This window comes from Talpa europaea (genome assembly GCF_964194135.1).
Source record: "Talpa europaea genome assembly, chromosome: 12".
NCBI lineage: Eukaryota > Metazoa > Chordata > Mammalia > Eulipotyphla > Talpidae > Talpa > Talpa europaea.
In genome coordinates this window covers 66,122,336-66,143,530 of record NC_140079.1, presented here as the reverse complement: position 1 = coordinate 66,143,530, position 21,195 = coordinate 66,122,336, and the positions used below count along the sequence as shown (strand labels likewise).

General features: G+C 50.5%; 2 protein-coding genes across 3 annotated transcripts in view; one reads left to right on the top strand and one right to left on the bottom strand.

Moving 5' to 3' along the window:
• Window positions 1-2,085: 2,085 nt before the first annotated feature.
• Window positions 2,086-4,573, top strand: SPATA46 (spermatogenesis associated 46; the record flags this gene model as incomplete). The annotated part of the gene is made up of 2 exons (XM_084249119.1): window positions 2,086-2,188; window positions 3,979-4,573. The coding sequence occupies 2 exons, from the start codon at window positions 2,086-2,088 to the stop codon at window positions 4,503-4,505; spliced, it is 630 nt and encodes a 209-aa protein (XP_084105245.1). The 3' UTR covers window positions 4,506-4,573.
• A 5,523-nt stretch (window positions 4,574-10,096) lies between these two features.
• NOS1AP (nitric oxide synthase 1 adaptor protein) overlaps window positions 10,097-21,195 on the bottom strand; it is a gene marked incomplete at its 3' end in the record, with an annotated part of 237,176 nt that continues 226,077 nt past the window's right edge. For both annotated transcript variants that reach the window (XM_084249721.1, XM_084249720.1), the window contains exons 8-10: window positions 20,093-20,266; window positions 11,779-11,944; window positions 10,097-10,491 (exon numbers count right to left, since the gene is read on the bottom strand). In XM_084249721.1, coding sequence (XP_084105847.1) covers window positions 10,097-10,491; window positions 11,779-11,944; window positions 20,093-20,266 — 735 coding nt within the window. The remainder of the gene's footprint in view (window positions 10,492-11,778; window positions 11,945-20,092; window positions 20,267-21,195) is intronic.

Sequence of the window (21,195 nt, the reverse complement as noted above, 5' to 3'; positions counted from 1 at the left end):
TTGTCTCCAAAGTGGGGCTCTGGCTGGGCTGTCCATCACCTGCAGGCCCAGGCATGTACAATGAGCCCCTTGCATGTAGAGGGCACTAGTGACTCCAAGCTCATTCCTCCCTTGCTCAGGACTGGAGGGTTGGTGGTGCAATAAAGAATGGTGATGGTAAAGAGAGAGGTGACTGGATCCCAGCTGGGTCCCCTCCCCCAGCACCCCAACATGCACATCCAAGCAAAGAGGAGCACGTGGGGAGCAAGTCATCCATACGAAAGATGGTGTCTTACCTGTCCGAGAAAGGGGCTCGGAAAGCAGGTGGGAAATAAACAAGAGAGAGACACATTTTATGTAGTGACCGACCACCTGGGGACTGCCACCTCCTGCCAGGCCACCAGCACTGAAACGCTAAGAGGCTCCAGCATGTACTGCAGAGGCTGGAGTGTCACCAACCGGGGTGACCAGGTTCCAGTGAACTTTTCAATCATCAAAACAAAATCGGAGAACTCTGCAAATGGGCACTGCTGCAGCTTCCCATGTCTCCCTGATGTTTTGAGCCCCTTTACAGTTAGTACATCCGAAGTTCCAGGAAGGATGGAATTGTAAGTCCTCCGCATCTTCTGTGCATCACTCACTACTATGCAGTCTCCTTTTCAGGGGCCAATCACTAGACTGGGACCAGGCAGATGCTCAGCCACCCAACTGTCCAAATTAACACAAATCCAGGAGCAGAGGGGTTTGCCCAACCCACAGGGGGAGCTAGTGGCAAGCGGGGACTGGAACTCACACAGGCTGACCCACCATCGTTCCCTGCACCATGGCCAGATGGAATTGCCAACACCCTCAACATTGCCAGCGTACATTTATGGCATTAATTTCTATTTCGCCGCATTCTGATGTTCCAGAACAGACTACAAGGCAGGCACCCAAGGAAGCTGTGTTCTCCATACTGTCCTGCAAACATTAAACACTGTGAGTCAATCCAAACAGGAAGCCAATCCTGACTCACATGAGCAGAAGCTCACACACACACGTGCTGGCTTCACACACCTCGAGAGGTGCTGTCACATACGGCTGGGCTGAGCGTCCTGCAGCAGACCCACACTCACGTTTAACTCTAATGCACTGGATGCATCAAGTTGAAGCTCGCATGATTACCTAAAATGGGGTACCTTGGCTTAATTTTAAAATTAGCACGAGCAAATAAATCCCCCCCTCCATGCCTCTCCAATGAGCAAGGGTGTTATACAACTGTGATGCAAAGAGAAGGGGCAACCTTGCCACTCTGGAGTCCACTGTCTCACCAGCAAAGCAGGCCTGTAATGAGCAATACGGTACTGAGTAAGCCACCCACTGGGCTTTAGTCATTTGCTAAAAATAAAAAGGAGCAGTCATTTAAAACAATATCTGGTTCCTATTCTTAGGAAGTACGCATTGAAGTATTTAGGCAAAAGGGACACTGTGTTTGTAACTTACCTTTGAGTAGTTACAAAAAATATCTGTACACCCAGAAAGAGAGAGACAGAGAGAGGGAATTGGTACAACAAACGGGGTAAAATGCTAACGGGAAAATGTGGATATAGGATCTATGGATGTTCTTTGTATGGATGGTCATTTTTTTACTTTTTATAAGTTTGAAATTACTTAAAAAATATATATATATATATATACCCAAACCAAAAAAAGCAAAATGGCAAAAATATCAGATGGCAAAAGTCAAGCAGATGAAGCAGAAGAAAAGCAAGAAGGTCATTCAAGGACAGGAGTTCCCAGAGCTGGGGTGGAGGGTGAAGGGCAGGTGAGAAGGGTGGAGGGGGAGAACATGGCACAGAAGTGATGCTAAAAGGCAAAGGGGTCACATTTCTCCCTTCTCTCTGGGTGTCCTCATCAAGGTGGGACACTGAGGAAGGACAAGTTAACACATCTTTGAAGAGTTCAACCTTGCTAGCAGGAGACCCATGACAGAGGTAGCCCCTATCAGGAGAATGGAATCATGTGACCTTGTGACATCAACTGGGCTCAGAATGTTTGTCACCTGGACAACCCAGCCGGCGCTCCAGGGAGCAGGTGTGTGCCTGCCATACCCTACGCTAGTCAGACATGGAGAACTTCTCACTCCTCAGCATTTCTGGGCCTCGAATGTCTTCCTCTACCCTGAGCACTTTCCCTGACATTATGTCCTCACGTGCCACCAGCTTGCCAGGTAAACTCTGGTGCCACTAGGGCCACAAAAATGTGGTGTTTTGAAGCTTTTAATTGAGTACTCTACCAGACCATGTTACAGGACCACGATTTAGTGAGAAAGTCAAATTACACATGGGGAGAAAATAATTTTTCAAAATACTTCATTGACGGTAAGTAGTCCCTGCTGTTTCTTCATTTCTGGCAAGGGCAGGATGGGGAAGCCTTTGTTAAGTCTTTTTCCTCTCGAATCTCAAGATGACCACCTGCTAACAGGTGCTAGTTTTAGCTGTTTTGACAAGCTGACAAGCTGGAGATGTAGACGTGTCAATCCATCAGTGGGCAGCAAAGAGGCAGGTGACTGGCACGCATGGACTCAAGATGGGTGCTCTGGGCACTTGCTATGCAGGGTAGTCCTGGACCCACAACATCAGGTCAACCTGGGAGCTTGTTGAAATGCAGGCTCTCCAGCTGATGCCAGACTCACGAAATCAGAATCTGCATTTTGAACTAAGTTCATCAGCGATTCCTACAAGAAGTTTGAGCAGGAATGCTCTGTGGAGTGGCACCCCTAAACACACACTTGCCTACCCTAGGACATGTGTACATCCAGACCCCAAATGAAGCTCAGCTGCTGCTCTGGCCTTTGAGGCAGGTCAGCTTTCTATCATCCAAGTGTTGGCAGCCGCCCAAGGTGTGGCAGGAGACTAGGGCCACCGAACTCCTTTTGTCTATGGTGGGAGGCATATCAATTGTATACAACAGTTTTCCTCCCTCAAAAGGACCCCCTAACAGAGCTATGGAGCCCCCACAAATTCTTTCCCTGACTCTGGGGTTCAGAGGCACCCAGGCGCTGTGATGTAGAATGATGCTGTGGGGATGAGGAGCCACTTGCCGGAGGTCAAACAGGGGTGGGCCAGGCGGCAAGTTGTCACGTGGTGCACATCTTGGATAGTCCTAATGAGACTGCTGTATTTAGAATCCCCTGGATGTCATCGAGAACATCTCTGCCTGGCTGGGTGCAAGTGAGGCCAAAGCTTTTGCAGTGGCTTCACAAGCCTTCATGCATCCAGGTTGAGTCTCTAGGGAGGCCTTGGGGGGTCCCCAGAAGAGGACCTTGTTCCACTCACCAGAGTGCTTCTTCTGTAACCCAGACATTACAAAGACTGCGTTATCCACTGAGGCATCCAACCCAGCTCAGATCCTGCCGCCCCAGTACCAAAGCAGCATCCTCCGGCACGGGGTGCATAACACAGTGCTCTCACCAGGTGAGGTCGTCTTCCACTCTGGAGGGCAGAGGTGCAAAGCTGTGGAGACCAGGGCTGCTCACCCAGGAGCCAGGGCATCAGCATGCTGCCCTTCCCCTGTAGAATTCTACATGGCCTTGCTTTGGAAGCAACCCCTAGGCCCAGGAAGAGAGCTGGCCACTGCTCTCATCTCTCCAGTGTGTGTGGAGGGGCACTTTCTGCCTGAGTGGGATGTTGAGGGAAGATGGACAGTGAGGCTGGAAAAATGCTCACACTGGTGGTGAGTGAGGGCCTGTGGGAAGCTGCAGTGAGAGGCCTGCTGAGTCAGTGGTCTGTCTATCCTCAGAGGAGGCAGAAGGGACACCAGGGACAGATGTCCAAGCTTAGTGACAGAAAGAAGTTCTGTCCAGTGATGGAACTCCACAGGTCTTTGCCATCCTGCCTCCCCTTTCCACCCTCTGTCTGCTCTCAGAGTGGCAGGTCATGCCTACCCACCTTCCGGCCTGTCTGCGTCTTGCCACAGCCTTGCCCAGCCTAGGCTCAGACCCAGCCCTTTCCTTTGCAGACTACATCTTAGGGTACCCCCAAAGTGGGGAGCGACTGAGGCGGAACTGCACCATCTACCGGCCCTGGTTCTCTCCTTACAGCTACTTTGTGTGCACAGACAAGGAGAGCCATCTGGAGGCCTACAGCTTCCCAGAGGTGCAGCAGGACGAGGGCAGGGGGGACAGCTGCTTCCCTGAGGATGTGGCTGAGAGCCTATGCTCATCCTCTTCCTCCCCAGAGAACATGTGCCCCCGAGAAGCCACCAAGAAATTCCAGCACAGCCCAGACTCAGTGGACTACATCACATCACAGGACATCCTAGAGGCCTGCAGGTGGCACCCGGCACAACAGAGTGGCTTCAAGTGCGTGGCCTGCTGCCGCATGTACCCCACCCTGCACTCCCTCAAGAGCCACATCAGGGGGGGCTTCAAGGAGGGCTTCAGCTGCAAGGTGTACTACCGCAAGCTCAAGTCCCTCTGGGGCAAGGAGCAGAAGGCCAGGCCTGGGGACAGGCTCTCCTCAGGCAGTGGCCAAGCCTTCAAGTAGCCCCCAAAGGGCAGATGTTACCTTGTTAGTGGATACCTCAGAGAAACAGGGTGGAGCCTATTTATGTCTCTAGAGAGAGGTCAATAAATCCAAGTTAGTCTCTACCTCTGTCAAGTCCAAGGTCACCTAGTTTCTCCTGCTGTTCTCCGCTCCCCCCACAACCCGGACCCCAGCCTGTCTCCCAGTCCTCTAACCATATTGGGAGACACCAGGTCCACCTCCCTGCCCCTTTACCACTCTCCATGGTCAGTCCCAGACCTGCAGGGAAGCACCCCCAGGAATCTGCTAGAAGGACAAGTCTCAGACCCCACTCAGACTTGAGTCAGACTCAGGCGACGCTGGTACAGCCCTAAGAGGAGAGGCACCGCTTTAAGAAGCTGAGCTTGTTGGCCCCTCTGTAACCAGTCCCTGCCCCACTGTGGGGGAGATAACACTGGTGGGAAAAGGGTGGATGTCCTTTCCTTCTGGCACAGGGAAGCTTCCACTAGCAGAATCTACAGTTTGGCTGCTTCTTAGCTATATGGTGTGCTGAGAGATAGGAGAGGCCTGTAAATAAAACAGCAAAGTGGCAAACAGGGATAGGCCTGTCCTCCCTACCCCTCACAGACTCCAGGGCACTTCAAAGGGGCAGCTCTTGTAATAGAGCAGAATCAGTGTGATCCCAGGGGCTTCTCTACACATGTCATGTGAGTCACATCAAATCAGGCAGGCAGTCACCAAGTGCATACTGCATACTTACTCAGCTCTGAGCAAATGTCCCTGCCATCTCTGACATGCAAAATGGGCAGAAAGCATCTTGGTTGTCCATGATGTGACTTAAACAAACAAACAAAAATCACTGATTCTTGATATATTTGGGCTTAATTTACCTCTCATTCCATCTCCCTAAGGACTCAGGGGCCCTGGCACCGCAGAGGGGAATTTCCTTCCACAGACCCTCTGGTGGCCCTGTCTCTGCTACTTTCTGGCCAGTAGATGGGGTGGAGGGTCCCCCCAGCCCTTCCAGTGCTTACACTGTAAGACATCTGGAAACCCCACCATATGGGCTCACAAAGGCTGCCTGTTCTTTTTTTTTGTTGTATGAAAACATCATTTTGGTTCTCTCTTTGCTCCCCACAGAATAAGAGGGGCTGGGCTCAAACCCCATCAGGCCCCAGGCCGTGAGACCATTCCACATGCTGCCTGGCTCTTCTGCTTCTCCTTCCTGAGTCCACTTGACCTCAGGATCCAGCTGGGTGCAGGGTCCCTACCAGCTCAGCCTGAGGTGCTGTCCCCAGGCAGTACCCTCATCCATCCCCAGGCCTGGCTCCCTCCCTTCGGTGGGAAAAAGCCAGTCAAGCCCTGCAGGTTTCTTCTTAATCAAGTCATGTGTACCCCTGACCATGCTGTGGGTGAACCAAGAAAGGAATTGGCATCTGCTGCCTTCGCCTCCCACCCCAGGGCACTGAGTCACAGGCTGGGACATGCACAAAGGGCTGGGCCCAGCACAGGTTAGCACTGTCTGCCTGACAGCGTCTCTCACTGTGTGTTCCTTCCTGAGGAAGGGTGACTCTGTATGTGTCACATCTCACCCAAACTCAGCCAGTGTCGTGGGACCCTAGGAACTCAGTGCAGGGCTCTGAGGGATGTCTCTGAACCACGAACAAGGCCCGGGGACAGGCTGTGCTGCCCTCAAGGGCACAGCCTCCTGGGTTAATGAGAGGGTGACCGTGCAGTGCCCCAGGTACCACAGGCACTCTGCTCCTGGGTGCTCTTAAAATGCAGTCTCATTTTCACTTGATAATAGCCCTAGGTTGTATATTTTATCCTTGTTTTACAGATGAGAAAGTAAGGCGCAGTTCAGTTCACTCAGCCAGGAAAGGTCAGAGGGGGCAGGAACCTGGCTGGCCTGGTTCCCAACTTTCCTTTCTGCCTGGATCTGACCAAGTGTCAGGGCTTAACTCTCCCTTTGTCTTCAGAACGGCCAGAAGTGCCGCGCAGAGTCATTTGGTTCTTATCACGAGACCCTGAGCTCCCTGTTTTTCAGACACCCCTGATAGCAGTGTCCTCGCCTTTCATGTCTACTCTCCTGGGCAGGAAAGCCCAGGTCCAGGGAGCCAAGACCCCCTGTAGAGTGATGTTGTGAAGATACCAGAATTCTTCCAGGTGGGTGTGGGAGGAGCCCATGGAACCTCCAGCATGGATATTTCTAGAACAGGTCCATTCTGAATCCTACCACTTATTTCAGACGTCTAGTCAGGGAGCCAGTGAAATCTTATTATCTTGATGTTCTTAGCTAAATCTGAAAATACACACGATGGCATACTTTTTCAAGCACTCAGAACTTGCTGTCAATGTCCGTAAATCCCAGTGGTGTTGGGAATTTGAAATGACTTGGGGTTGCAAGTGTCTAAAAACCCGGATACGGACCAGATTTTCTCGACCTCAGCGCTGCCCATATTTGGGTCTTGACAGTTCTTTGCTGAGGGGTCTGTCTGTGTACTGTGGAATGTTAAACAGAAGCCCAGGATTCTATCTGCTACATTCCAAAAGCATCCCTTCCCCAGTTCTGACAACCAAAACTGTCTCCAGTATCACCCACTGTCCCTCAGGGGAGCAAACTCAGCCTGCTATACAAACCACATACAGTCTGTCCTGCGAGGCTGATCTCGTGAAATTTTGACCGAAGGTGCCACCGTCCCTCTCCCTCCAACAGGGAAGCTATGAATCCCCTCGGGAAGGAGTGTCTCAGAGCCGATGCTGCCTGACTTGGGAGGGAGGGTACAGGCGGCAGGAGCCAGGGGTGGGGAGAGGAGTAGGAGGAGGAGTAGAAGCAGCAAGAAAAGACAATGGGAAAGCTTTTAGAAATAAGAAAGGTTTATTTAGCAAAAGCCACTAGACTAGTGACAACATCCAGGGAGTAAGTGCACTTACATGAACAGAATCTTTTCCCAGAGAGTTGAGCCAACAGAGTTAATGACACAACAGGTTTAGGAAGTAGAGGGCTGTGGGGTGGGGAGGAAGCAGTCAGGCGAAGAGTAAGTAAAGGGAATACATCTAAACAAGAGCATGGAGAGGAGAGGCTAAGACGAGGTTTTACAGAGAGCATCGAGAAAAGCAGGAGTAAAGGAGTAGAGTTTTCAGTCCCAAATACAGTCCATCTTGGTCAGAGAAATTCTTTTCTGGCTCCTCAGCTATGAGAGCCTCTGTGCCCAAGGGTTGGCTGGCACCTGGGTGGGCTGGGCAGGTGCCAATACGGTAGATGGCCCCGGTGTTCACTTGTCCTCCATACCAGGCAGAGCAGAAGGAAGAGAGGAAGGCAGGAGTTGAGTTAGCAGAGCAGGAAGCGAAGAGGGAAGAGGGCAGTAACACTGCTGGGAGAGCAGTTCGAGAATGCTCCCTTCCTGTCCAGCAAGCACTCACGGAGGCCCATGGCTGATGACCCTCGTCACCCATCTCTACACACCCAGAGTACACAGACTCGAGCCACGCTGGGGAGGAGACCAACATGTGAACCAGTGCTCCAGGAGGGTGTCGGGACAAGACAGAGAGGAGGCGGCAGAAACCACCAGGGAACGATCCAAAGGGGGGTTTGGAATGAGGTCCCTGGTCAGGTTTACAGATAACAAGTGTTCCCAATTCTTCCATCTCACCTCCTTTTCCTTCGAAAACTTTTCCAGACCCTTTTAGAAACTATGTTCTCCACCCAAACCTCATCCCAGCCCACACACACCTAATCCATTGGCTTCTGGCTTTATCCTCAGGCAGCGAGCCTGGAGAAGCCAGAGTTCTACCCCACCTAAACACCCAAATTACAAAGACAGAAGAGCCCCACATTCAAGGAAGCCCAGGTTAGGGTTTTGTCTATTAGACAGGCTCAGCCAAGCTGGATTCCTGACATCTGTTGCTCCTTTGATTTCAAGGATTTCACTTTCCTGGTACTTTCCTTTCCTATCTGGACCTACTTCCAACAGTTAATCAGGAGATACGACAAAATAAACAGAACCACCACTCTCCAACTAAATGTATATATTAGGAAAGATCACACATCTACTGTTGAACCAAATACCCTGGAAATTCCCATTCTCTGGTCATTTCTCACAAGCTCGCCCATACATACCTTCCCTGACACGTGTATACACCAGCACATATACAGGCAGGCAGGTGCGCACAAGTGCACGTGCACACACACGTGCGCGCACACACACACACATGCACACACACGTCCACACCCTATTCCACTTCTGCTGACATACTGGTGCATTGGGGGACATAAAGCTATGTTTATTTCTTTTAATTTGGACTTTCTGGTCAAGAAGAAATTCAACTGTATAAGTAAAGGGCTGCACTTTGGTTTATCTACATTAGAAAGCAAAGTTAGGGTTGTAGAACTCCACTTTGAGGCATCCACATCCTTACCAAACTGGCCTTCAAGTAATACTGCAGTTTAGATCTGTAGCTTGTCCAGGATAAAGACTCAGCCTTCTCTCCAGGCACCATTCAATCTGTTACCAGTCACTTCTTGCCCTGCTGGAGCAAAAAAACCCATCTTCCCTGCCCAGCCACTGTGCCAAGTGACAACCCTCATGCAAGGCCTGGATGGTAAAGTAAAAGAGTTGCATGTAGCACTTTTTACAGGTGTGCCCAAGGCTTGTACCTACAGAGAAGAGCCAATGGCAGCTTGGCATTGTCCCTAACCTAGTGGCAGTGATTCTGAGTGGACATAAACAGTCTAGCCACCTGCCTGTGTTTGTTTTTTCTTCTTCAGCAAAGAAGTGACCACTACTGCCCAGGGGAGGGGACAGGTTGAAAGGTAGGGCTGGGGGCTCAGGTCTCTCGCACAGAGGTAAGGGTACCACAAAGGCTTCAGCTGACACTGCCTCTGGGCAAGACATGGAGGAGAAAGGTCAGCTTCCCTGTCTCTATGAAGAGGCCGGGCTGGTGGTAGAAGGGGTTGGGGTTCCATTCTGAGAAATCTGTGGCAGAAAAGCACTGTCCTCCCCACTGGCTCCCACTCAAGAGCCTGGACAACATTCACTCCAGGTATCCCTCTGAAGCCACATCTAACACCCCACATCTAAATCCAATTCATTCAATAGCTTGTCGAGCATGACACCTCCTGATTCCACACTCACACCAACAGGACAGCCCTATCTTTCCCAGCACAGCACATTCAACCTCTACAATCTCTGAAGGGCCCAGACAAGGCTCCCTCCCCTCCAAGGTCAGGGAGGGTTAGGCAACTGGTTGCATCCTGATACCCAAACAAAGTACCTGAGAAGGTACTGATGGCTTCCCTTTATGGTCGGGATCGTGGAGATGGGGGAGGGGGCACCACATGATGGACACAGGAAGGGCCTGATGACACAGCTGGCAGGGAGCAGGTCCTTCAGTAGCCTGGTGGTTCTGAAAGGGACTCTGTCCCAAGTCTTGGGTTTGGAAAGGCTTGCTAGCCCCCTCTAGTCACAACTAGGAGAGGGGAGACGATTCACTCCTGGAATCCCATTGCTTCCCCACTTTAACCTCCAAAGCCAAATCCTGACCCTTTCCTAAACTGCACCCCCTCCAGCCCCAGGCGTCCATGGCCGTGCGCATCGGCCCGCCAGGGGCCCTTACACGGCCACCTCGTCGTCCAGGCTGTCCCCCAGCTCCTGCCTCTGCAGCACGTTCAGCAGGCGGGGCAGCTCCTCTGGGGACCATGAGTCTCGCTCGTCACTCTCGTCCGTGTTGGACTCATACTCTGAGGCGATGCCCGACTCGCGAAACTTGAAGAGCTCCAGGCCGCCCGGGAGCACGCTGTCCTCAGGCGGGAGGAAGCGGAAGCACTCCAGCTTCACCCAGCGCTCTCGCCTACCTAGGGGGCTGCCCGCCAGGGGGCCCAGGTCAGCCAGGCCAGCACCAGGTGGTGGTGAGGGCAGGTCCTCCGGCTTGGGTGTGGTGGGGTCACAGAGCACTGGCAGCGCTCCCGAGCGGAAGGTGATCTCCAGCAGGCTGTCCTGGGAACCCACTGCAAAGGAAGAAGGGGTATATTCAGGCCAAGGGGAGGGGCCAGCCCTCCGCCACCAGGCCCTGTGGCGTCCCTCCTGACCTGGGCACTCCCTACAGTCTGCACCTTTAGCAGTGTGGTCGCCTTCCACCCTCACGCAGCCCTGGAACCCCAGGCTGGGAGGAGGCCTGCGACCACAAAGCATAACCACGTGCTAAGTGACCAGGGAGGTCTGTGAAAGCCTGGAATGAAGTGTGTGTAGGGAAAGGTTCAAGTTAATGCTGATTTACATCCTTGATAATGGGGTCTGTAAGACAGAGCAGGGTCCCTGTAAACACAACTGAAAACATCCAGGGTGGCTGATAGGGTGGTGAAGTACACAGACGCCCAGCCCAGGCCTGTGGGGCACTAAGCCTGCTGAGGCAGAGTCTCCATGGGTTGGGCTTGGGAATGCCATCATTTAAAACACTCACAGGCTAGTTTGGGGGTAACTAAAGACATAATAGGAAAAGCCTTAGTTTTACAATTTGACCTGGGTTTGGATCTTGGCTCCATGCCTTGGTACTCCTGTAACCTCGGCCTAACAACTTTTAATCTTCTGTGTCTGTTTTCTCCTCTGTAAAAGTGGCTTAATGACATAGCCACCTCCTGGCTTTGATGAGATCACGTCTCATCAATTCTAGCACAGGTTCTGGCACAGCAAGTCATCAATGGTTATGAATGCAAACAAATGTCAAACATGCAAGCCCCAGATAAGCTCGTGAAGAAGGTCTGTCAATGTGCTGCTTTCCAGAACTTTCTAGTCCAGACTAAAAGTGGCCAGGTGCAGAAATAAGTATTCCAGTCCCAGGGTCAGGCAGCCTCTCCACTAACGAGCAGAGCGATGGCCACTCTCCTGCCTTCCCCGCCCATGTAGAATGCTACCAGGTCTGCTCTGAGACAGTGCTGTGAACTAGTGCAGTGAGCCTTGAGTCTGATGTCTCCCAGAGGGCCAGTTGCACAGTAGGTGCTCGGTATACTTCTACAGGAAAAGCCCTCTGAGAAAGAAATGGTACTTCAGGATGAGAGCACAGACCTGTGGCAGTGACAACTGGGCCGCTCAAGCCCAAGTCCGGGCACCGAGTAGGTGGCAGGCAGGTCCCCACTGGCCCTGTCACTCTAAAATTCCATGAAATGTATGGCTGATGAACAAAGCTGCCTTTGTTTTCTAGAATACCACAACATGAAAAGGTTCTAAAAAGCTTTAGGGGAAATAATGTGTATTTTTCAGACCCCCCGCGAGACAGGGATGGGCAGGGCCTGACTTACTGGCGTTCTGTCCTGATAGCTTCAGCTCCAGCTCCTGCACCTGCTTCACAAGCACAGAGATGTGCTGCAGCATGTCCTTGTTCTGCAGCAGGAGCTGGTGCACGCGGGCTTGGGCCTCCAGCCGTGCTGCAGCCTCCGCAGCCAGCTGGTCCTTCAGCAAGTGGACCTGCAGGGAGCAGGAGACAGAGGAGAGAGAGAAGATAGGACAGACAGGAGAGAGGGAATAAATGCAAACAAATATCAAGGAGGTTGGCAGGGACCAGAAGTGCTTTCCATATTCAATTCAAGTGAAGAGCCCTTTACAGGCAAAATGGGCACCTGAGCTAGCACTGCAGAGAGTGGGGAGCTGGGACACTGGCCTGCGGATTTCTGTAGGTCCCTCGTGAGTCATGGTGGGCTCCCGTGAGTGACTGAGAGTGGCAAGTAGGGAAGAGCCATTGCTGCCCCGCCTCTGCCCTCAGCCTTATCAGGAAAATTCCTGCAGCACCTGCCATGTTGACGGACATGCCTTTTTTCATCTTGTCTTTTCAAAACCGAAAACTAATATGCTGACCCACTAGCTGAGAACAATTTCATGGTGAACCCTATATTTTCTCTCCCCTTCCTCACACCTAGCACCATGAGAAATGGGGAGCACTCCACACCCTTTGTACATTAGGGAAGGGGTCTTAGCAAAGCCTATCTATTTATGTCTGCTGTCAGCTCTTTGCCTGACTCTCCATTCCTTCTTTATTTCCATGGACTCTGCAGTCCTATTTCCCAGGACTGCTCCTCACCCCTGGGGGGGGGGGGGGCGTGTCAAATGTTTGCTGATAGATTCATAAATGTCTCTTCCAGTGCCTGGAAGGCTATGCTGAGCACTGAACAGGCTGTCTTCTGAGGGAGGAAGGGACCCCCCCCCCATCAACTCTCAAGGCAGAGCAGCCAGGAAGAGCACACCCCATAAGCTTGGGGCTCAGTGGGGTCTTTCTGGTATGCAATCTGGGAGTGGGGATAGACTTAGTGGGAGGATATGAGGGTGACTACTTTAAAACCCTGGCTTGAAGAAACTGAGTCACTCAAGACAGTAATAATTCTCATCATGTAACTCTTATCTAAGAAGAGGAAATGTGGGTCTCCGTGGAGGGTTGCAGAAGGCCCCCTGAAGAAAGGGAGCTAATGAATTTGGTAGCCTGGGCCAAGGTGGCTTGTGGGAAAGAGGGTTTTCCTTGGCCAAAACCAGTGTGTGGATAAAGACCCAGGACAGGATGACTGGAGCAGGGCAGGCAGGGAGGAAGGAAGAAGGGCCTATAAGGAAGCTGATCATTTTGCTCAGGTAACAAATGCTTGGGGTCTCTGGAGATCAGGTTGCTCCAAAGACACATTTTATCAGGGAGTAAAATTTTGCTCAGGTAACAAATGCTTGGGGTCTCTGGAGATCAGGTTGCTCCAAAGACACATTTTATCATGTCCAGCCGCAGTGCAACAAGCCTGACGGGACCTGCCACCCGGCGTGGACCCCTCCTGCAGTCAGAATAACCCTTGGGGTACACAGGCTGCCTCCCTTACTCCCCCATGCAGATCTGAGGCCCTGGCCTTTCAGGGGGGCTTTGCTTCTAAGTGGATCTGCTAATGAGATTAGTTGCCATTTTCTATTAGTGACTCCCAAGGTTGGGTCTTTCTCCAGGGAAGGTCTGCTAAGGAATCTAAAAGAAATCTGGCCCCCTCAGGACTCTGTGAGGGAAGGAAGTGATATGTTAGTTATCAGTCTCATTTTCTGCCTCATAAAAACTAAGGAAAGGTCTAGAGATGGGTGACAATAGGAAATGAGGCAGAGATAATATTTCAGTCTGGATAGAAGGTGACATGTAGCTATTAAGCCTTCACCTTCCTTGGAAATTAAGCACAGACTCCACCCAGGAGTCCCCCAAATCCTCTTGGTTCTAAAAAATGGGAAAATGGCCATGAGGAGGGCCCTCCAGAGTACCCCCAAAGGAAGAGTTGTCTTATACTCTTCCAGCTGCGAGTATCATTAATTATTTTAATAAAAGGAATACAGGAAGGCATCCACTGAACAGACAAATCATTAACCATTCTTTGGAAGAAAAAGAAACATGAGGTGGAGTAAAATTTTCAGTGCGTGTGAACAGAGAGCAGAGTATTTTGCTTCTGCATACAGTTAACCAGTACCTATAGTGGGTTCTGGCACAAACACACCACACCCTTGGGTGCCCACACCCTGCACCTGAACAACCTGATAGAACCGGCCATTGCAAGGTCCAACCAGGGCTGGAATGTTCCAGGGAGCTGGATAGTCCCTCTGTAACTGTCAGTAATTTCTCCATCTCAACAGAGAGGGCTGGTTAGAGGCTCATCATCTATGATTCTGTATCCGGTAGACACACTGGCCAGTACGAGGGGCTACTCATGAAAGGCTCTCTGAAGAAAGCCCCGAAATCCCCATTGGGAAACCAGGGAAATAGGATTAGGGACACAATAGAGTTCCCTGCTTCAGAAGCCAGGGAAAAGAAAAGTTGAAAGCTTCTTTTGCAGGCACCCCAGTTCCAGTGGTGGAATAGCCATCAGTCCAATCACCAAGTTCCTTGATGCTTCCCCCATAAATCCACAGGAACCAAGCACTAATAGAAAACACTCCTGAGTTTGAGTGTTGCTTGCACCAGAGTAAATAAAAATTTTGGCGTTGCAAAGGCAGAGTTAGAACATTTCAGGTGCTTTCAAGCCCCGGAGTTGCAGAGCACGCACTGGTGCACTGCCGCGGTCAGAGAACATCAGGCCCCAGGCTTCACCACCTCTACTGCAGCAGTTTGCGCCACAGGAAAACCCATGCCAGGCCACAATGAGACAGAATGGTCTAGACTTCTTTTACATTTGAGCCATTTTAACAGTCCCTATGTCTTATAATATTTAGGTCTAGCCCTGAAGCACCGAAATAAGATGGTATTATTTCCAGCCCTGGCTTGGCGGTCTGCACTGGGGCCATGCACTTGCTTCTTTAATCACACAACACAAAGAGAAAGCACTGACTCCTCCCCACCAGATGGGAAATATATTTTCATTTGGCCTTTTCTATTAAAGAATTAAACACCTTTTGCGAAGGTAGGCCATATTAATTTCTGGAAAGGCACAAGTTAATGTCTCCTTGCTGGGGCTCACCTTTGCAATCACTACTCTGGCCCTATAAGTCAGTGGAGGGCCACGCCTGGAGTGCAGTGCTCAGATGGTTGGCTGTGCATTCCAGTGATTGCACTACAAAGCATAACTTCAACCCTGCACCTCTGAAACGCTAACACCCACCCTCAACCCACCCCACAGCACCAGACCACTGCCCACTCGCTCTCCGGCCTACTTGCCTGGACTCCAGCTCCTCCATGAGAAGTGGGGGCAGGGCCAGGATGATGTTAGGGAGCAGCAGGCACATGAAAATGGCAGTGGAGAGAACCAGAGCGATTTGCCCCCCTCCCCCAACACACATCAGACAAGAGCAGAGGCAGGCGGTGCTGTCTCACATGCATAAGGCAGGGGCCTGAGCAGTGCATCCAGGGCACCAGGGGCCGGGGGAAGCCATGAGGACAGAAGCTAAATTGAAGGCCTAGAGCGAGGGTGTGGGGTGTCTTTAGAGTGTTCCTCAAACTAAGGACAGCACACACCATAGCAAAGCACAAATAATCACTTGCTTCTGAATAAGCACGAGTGGCGGCAGGTAGAAGAGAAATCTGTAAATAGCAACACCGAGCGGCACTAACATTTTCCTCACCAGCTAGGCCAGATGTTGGCAAACCATGAAGGGATCTAGCCTACTTAGCTGCTGCCAGTCAGCCTCAGTGCCCAAATGAGTTCTGGAACTGGGCAGGCCCAGTCCACAACCATGCACGTGCCAGATACATCTAAACTCTAGTTTAAGGCTTTGCTCTACTCTTGTTTACCCACTGGAACTTCAAGTGCCAGGAAGCAGGAAACCAGTGCAGCCAAGCAAGGGTCATGCTGGGTGGGGAAAGTCGTCAGAGGGGCGTGGGTATTCACTATTTATATGAGGGCCAACCTGGAATGCTTAAGAGCTGGGTGAACAGCACCTGTGCCCAGGTATCTTCCAGGCCAAAGAAGGCCTTCTAAACCAGCTCTGAATCAACGTGGGGTGAGCTGGGAGGGGTCTTGGCATATACCCCAAATAAGAGTACCATGGAGGAGACCTTAGCCTGGGTCTAGCAATAACCAAATCTTGCTGTGACAGTGAATGGTGATGGGGGTGCTGAATAACGGAACAAGGGACCCCAAGAAACTGTCTTTACCATCAGAGCTCTTCCCAGGAGTCCAAGAGAAAGGAAACGTGTTCTCCCCTGAAGCACTGAAGTTGCAGTAGTTGAAATTTTGGGGACTGCTGGTAGTTTAATGAAGACAAACAGAAACTTGCAGTTTGGTGGCAATGGAGACTGACAGAATAAGTAGGTGCTGACCTCGTACTGGACACCAAAATCGATCCTACCATGCAGACAGGAGGTGTGCTGGATTTGATCTATTTTAAATGCATGACAGATGCCAGGAAGACCTATCCATTAATTCACTCACAAATCTGATAAAATTTGTTAGACCTGAAGATGCAGATACTAACCAAAGTCCTTGGACCAAATGCTACAAAGAGTGGAAGAGAGAAATGTGTCAGAGGAACCTGTAATCTGAAGTTTGGATGAATGCCCTGGATGACAGAGGAGTGGAAAGTGAACTGAGAGGTGAAACACCTCCACTGCGTTCCTAGCTACTAGAGGAAGTTACAAACAGAAGGGACCAGAGGCCACCTGGGGAGGGCAGAAAAGATAGAGGAGAGCATTCTAGAAGCTATCAGATGACCAGAAGGTCCTGTACGAACTGATGATTTTGCAAATCTACGATCCTTCTCAAGTCACTCACCAGTGTTCGCTACTGATGACTATAGCAGCCTTTCAATTACATCAATGCCCAAACTGAGAGTTGACTAAGGCACCACCAAGGCACACAACAGATTTTGAATCAGAAGCTGCAGGTGCCCCACCCTCTCCAGTTTCACATATTCTAGGACAGAGATTAAAATAGGGTCAGGGCAGCAGTGATGTCCCATTGAGACAGAGGCTTGATGATGCACCAGGAAACCACCCATAGGATGTCATCCTGACTGAGGCATCCTGTGTGAACATCTGGTAAACCTTCTGTCCCTCCCTTCCCTGTGTAGCAGTCAAGAGAGCAAATCCATCTTCACAGACCTAAAGTGTGAACAGGCTCCATCCTGCAACCTATGCAGGAATTCTGCTGCCAAGGTAATGCCAACTTCTTTATACCCACTGATGATGATGGAGCCAGAGAAAGAAGATTCAACAATGGGGACTCAGCCTTTGCATCTGTGCAGAGCATTCTTTAGAAAGGAAGGGATTATCTTGCATGGCCTTCCTCTAGCACCAGCATATCTTTAGGTGCTAATAACTTAGCACTAGAAGCTCCTTCTATTAAGAATAGAAATATTCTTAATGCCAATGACAAACTGTTCCTATCTATATAAACTAAATTCTAACTTGTGTTACTAGACTAGGTCTCACTGAGTAAAATCTGTCAGATGGGTTCCTGAGTTTGAATCCTCACTTTATCTAATAAACTCTTTGGCTAAATATAGTGGAGACTTTATTTTCAGTTAACAACCATGGTAAGTTAGAGGCCTTGGGCTTTTGCAGAATGAGTGTTCCCTTCCATAACTCTCATTGTTATGCAGATTACACACTTGCAAATAGTTTCTACAATACTGTGACTTAAGAGAAATATATATTTCTCATACCTGTTTGGTCTTCATCCACAGTTTCTGTCTCTCAGCTCCCCAACCCTTGGGATTTCCTGTGTTTTGCGAGCAATAAAGGTGTCTTTTGTGCTATTAATGGAAGTAACTTTTGGAAAACACCTGAGGCATGTGTGGGCTTATTGCCATAGAAACCAAGAAGAGAGGGTGGGACTTGCAGCCCCATTCTCTGATTTCCTGGGAGGGGAGAGGGGCTGCAGGTGGATTTCAACTGCCGATAATTTAATCAATTTTTCGTAATGAAGACTCCACAAAACCCCAAGAGGAAGTGGCTCTGAGGGCTTCCAGACTGGTAAAGATGCGGAGCTTTGGGGGAGTGTGGCATGCTGGAGAGGGCATGAAAGCACCTTTCCCATACTTTGCCTTATCATTTTATTTTTTTTTTTTTTACAACTGGCAGTTAATTTGTATCCTTTAGTATCATTTATAATGAATCAGTGATCTACTGAGTACACAGGTTTCCTGAGTTCTGTGTGTGTGGTCCTAGCAAATTAATGGAAACTGAGGTGGGTGTTCTGGGAACCTCTGGTTTAAAACTAACTGTCGGAAACACAGATAATAATCTGAGCTTGCCAGGGGCACATGAAGTTTAAGGATGGGCTCAGAGGACCCTGATTTTTATTCTTTTGGCCAGAGGTAAGGGCTCACCTGGGGATCCTAGTGGGGTCTTGAGAGACCAAGTAATTAACCTGTGGGACCTGACACTATTTCCAGGTAGATAGTATCAGAATTGAGCTGAATTCCTGGATGCCTTGTTGGTTTCTGAGAATTGCTTGCTGGTTGTGGGGAATGCCTTAGCTGGTGTTGCAAGTGAGCTGCAGAGAACACCAACTAAGCACTTTCTCTTTAGTATTTAGCGGTGACTTCAAATTCAAATGCCTGATAATGTTCATCATGAATATGCATCCAGTCCATCCCTAGATAAATAATAATTACTTGGCAATTGATATGCTGATGGAGAAAAAAGTATGATGGTTGGAGAATGGATTTTTATTCAGTAGGAAACTTTGGGAAATGATGGTACAGCCCTGCTGAAGTGCTCGGGCTTTGTGCTCCTGTCAGCAATCACACAGTGGAGGATGGTAGGGAGGGGGTCTGGGGACCACCATGCCATCATTAACTAGCAGGGATGAATTTTGTTATCTGACAAAGAGGCATGATTCTCTCCTCCACCCCCACATTCCCCCAACTGCCAATGAAGAAGCCATCAGCCACACTGCTCCTCCTAGCAATCTTTGTCTCATGGTTAGAATATTTTTTAAAAGGCTCAAATAAACCTGGAGCACTGCCCCTCTCATGGAAACTCAGCTGATAAGACATCCATAGTGTCACAGTCGCAAAGGCTGTGTTATCAGAAATCTCTTCCAAACACACACAATGAGTGGAGCCAGCTGGGGCCAGGCTGCTAGAAGCTTCCTCAAGGTTGCATATTAAAAAGGACAGCACTGTCTGGGTGATTGTCCACCCAAGGTCACGAGAAGAGTGAGCAGAAGAAATGGGGGGCTCTGTCCCCTGACGTGAGAACACACAGAACCTCAGAGGTCAGTGTGGTCAAGCAGATTTAGAAAGTTGACACACAGCTGCCTTTCCAGATCTCTCACCAACACCCCCAAGCCAAAGGCGCTGCCTCTCATGGCCTTCATCTACCTTAACTTTAGCTGACTTTCCCCACAGGGTCCGGTCTGTGAGTGACAGGACTGATGTGCCTCCCCATCCCCTGACTGCACACTGTCAGGTGAAGTTTGGGTGAGCAGGACCACGGCCCTCTGCAGAAAGCAAGCAAGGGAATCCTGGTAAAAAGTAGCATGGGAAGTCGAAGTCCACTTGTCCCTTTTCACAAAAAGCAGGGGCCTCACAAGTCTTTGGGGGTTCAAAGACCACATTGCTCTGGAGATGTAAACTGAATGTTCTCATTATGGTGCAAATAAAACACCTAAGTTCCTATAAGTTAAATCCCATTATAATGAATTGTCAGGCCAAAATGGTGCCAAATACTGCCTGGAATAAAAGGATCGCCACGGAGGCAAGGAAATCTGTATGGACAACGTGGTTGGTACACCAGGTGGGAGTCTCTGCAAGGGAGTTGGGCACAGATTCACACTTTCAGCTCTTTTAAGAGTGGCATCACAAAGCAGTCACCCCCCCGTCCTGACCCCACAGGAATCTCCCAGGAAAAGAAGGCAGGAAAAGGGGGGCAGCATCATGTGCATCCTGTTCCTTGGTGAGTTTGAATCAGTATCCAACAACATCCAGCCAAGCCAGCCAAGCCCAGCTCAGAGTGGGGATACACAGGAAACCAAAATGTTTCTTTCCATTTCTTCTGCATCCCCCATCTGGCCCTTCCTGCCGCCCTACCCCTGCTCCCCAACAAGCAATGATCCAACAGCACGAGCGCCCCCTACAGCTCCCTAAGTGTTACACCTGCCCTGAGCCCCTTGCTAGGGAAGGCGTGTCAAGCCCATGAGGGTGGAGCCTGCGAAGTAGGCAGGAGGCGGAGAGAACCTGGGCCACAGCCACTTGTGTCTGCTGCTGCTGCTGCTGGAGGAGCTGCTGGAGGAGCTGCATCTGGTGGTGGGTGGAGAGAGGCGCTCCGCTGCTTGGGGCCTTCGAGGAAGAAGAGGGCAGCAGCATCCTGGGTGAGGCTGTCAGCACCGGCTCCTGGGCAGGTGGTGAGACCTGGCAGAAGAGGAGAGCAGGCAGGTGTTACCCCGCAGGGGAGCACAGGCGTGGGGGTGGAACTGTCCATTTAACCAGGAGCCAGAAATGTGCATCTGCCATGGAAATGTGGACGGGAAACCCTAGTGAGGAGGTGGGGTGACCGCCTGGCTAGAGTCCCGGTCAAAAGTCTGATTTGCACACTGGGGTAACCAAGGTGTTGGGGAACAGCAATGCTGCCCCATTTCAAGCCATCACTTCCAATAAAACCATGTTGTGAGTCATTTGAAGTTCTGGACTTAGAAGGATCTACCTAACACACCATCCTAAGTCCCACCATAAAAAGGGGAGCCCTTAGGGGTCCCTCCACCAGGGCCTGCATATCTCTCCAGAGCTGATCACTGGAGGAGGGAGGCGGCTCTAGCCCACCAGACCCTCCCTCAGGGACATCCACCAGGGAGGAAGTCTAGACACCCAAAGAGACAATTTCCAGATGGATTTCGCCTTTAGCTGAAAGCAGTTTGTCTCCCAACCCTCTCCCACATCCAGCATCTCTCCAATAAGCCACGACTAATAGCTTCTCCAATCCAGAGACTTCCAGTGCAGGGAGAATCCTCTGCTCGCCCTGACTAGGATGTGCTGGAGGAAGGCACACAGTAACAAGGACACCGCCACGTGCTGAGGACAAGCTGGTGTCAAGGAAAACACCAGGCAGGCATTTGGAACTGAAAGGCCCTCCAGGCTAGAAAGACTTCTGTTTCTGCTGATCCGGTCTAAGGATCTCACCTGACAGAGGTGCATGCAAGATGGGGACAGGGACGGGATACAGAGTAGGTGGACCTAAGTGCAAGGCCAGGCATTCAAATTTTCCCTCTGGGCTTTTTGTTTGCTTTGTCTTCAGGTTGGAAGCTGGTCTCATGCTCTTCGTTTCTTAATCTAAATAGTAATTT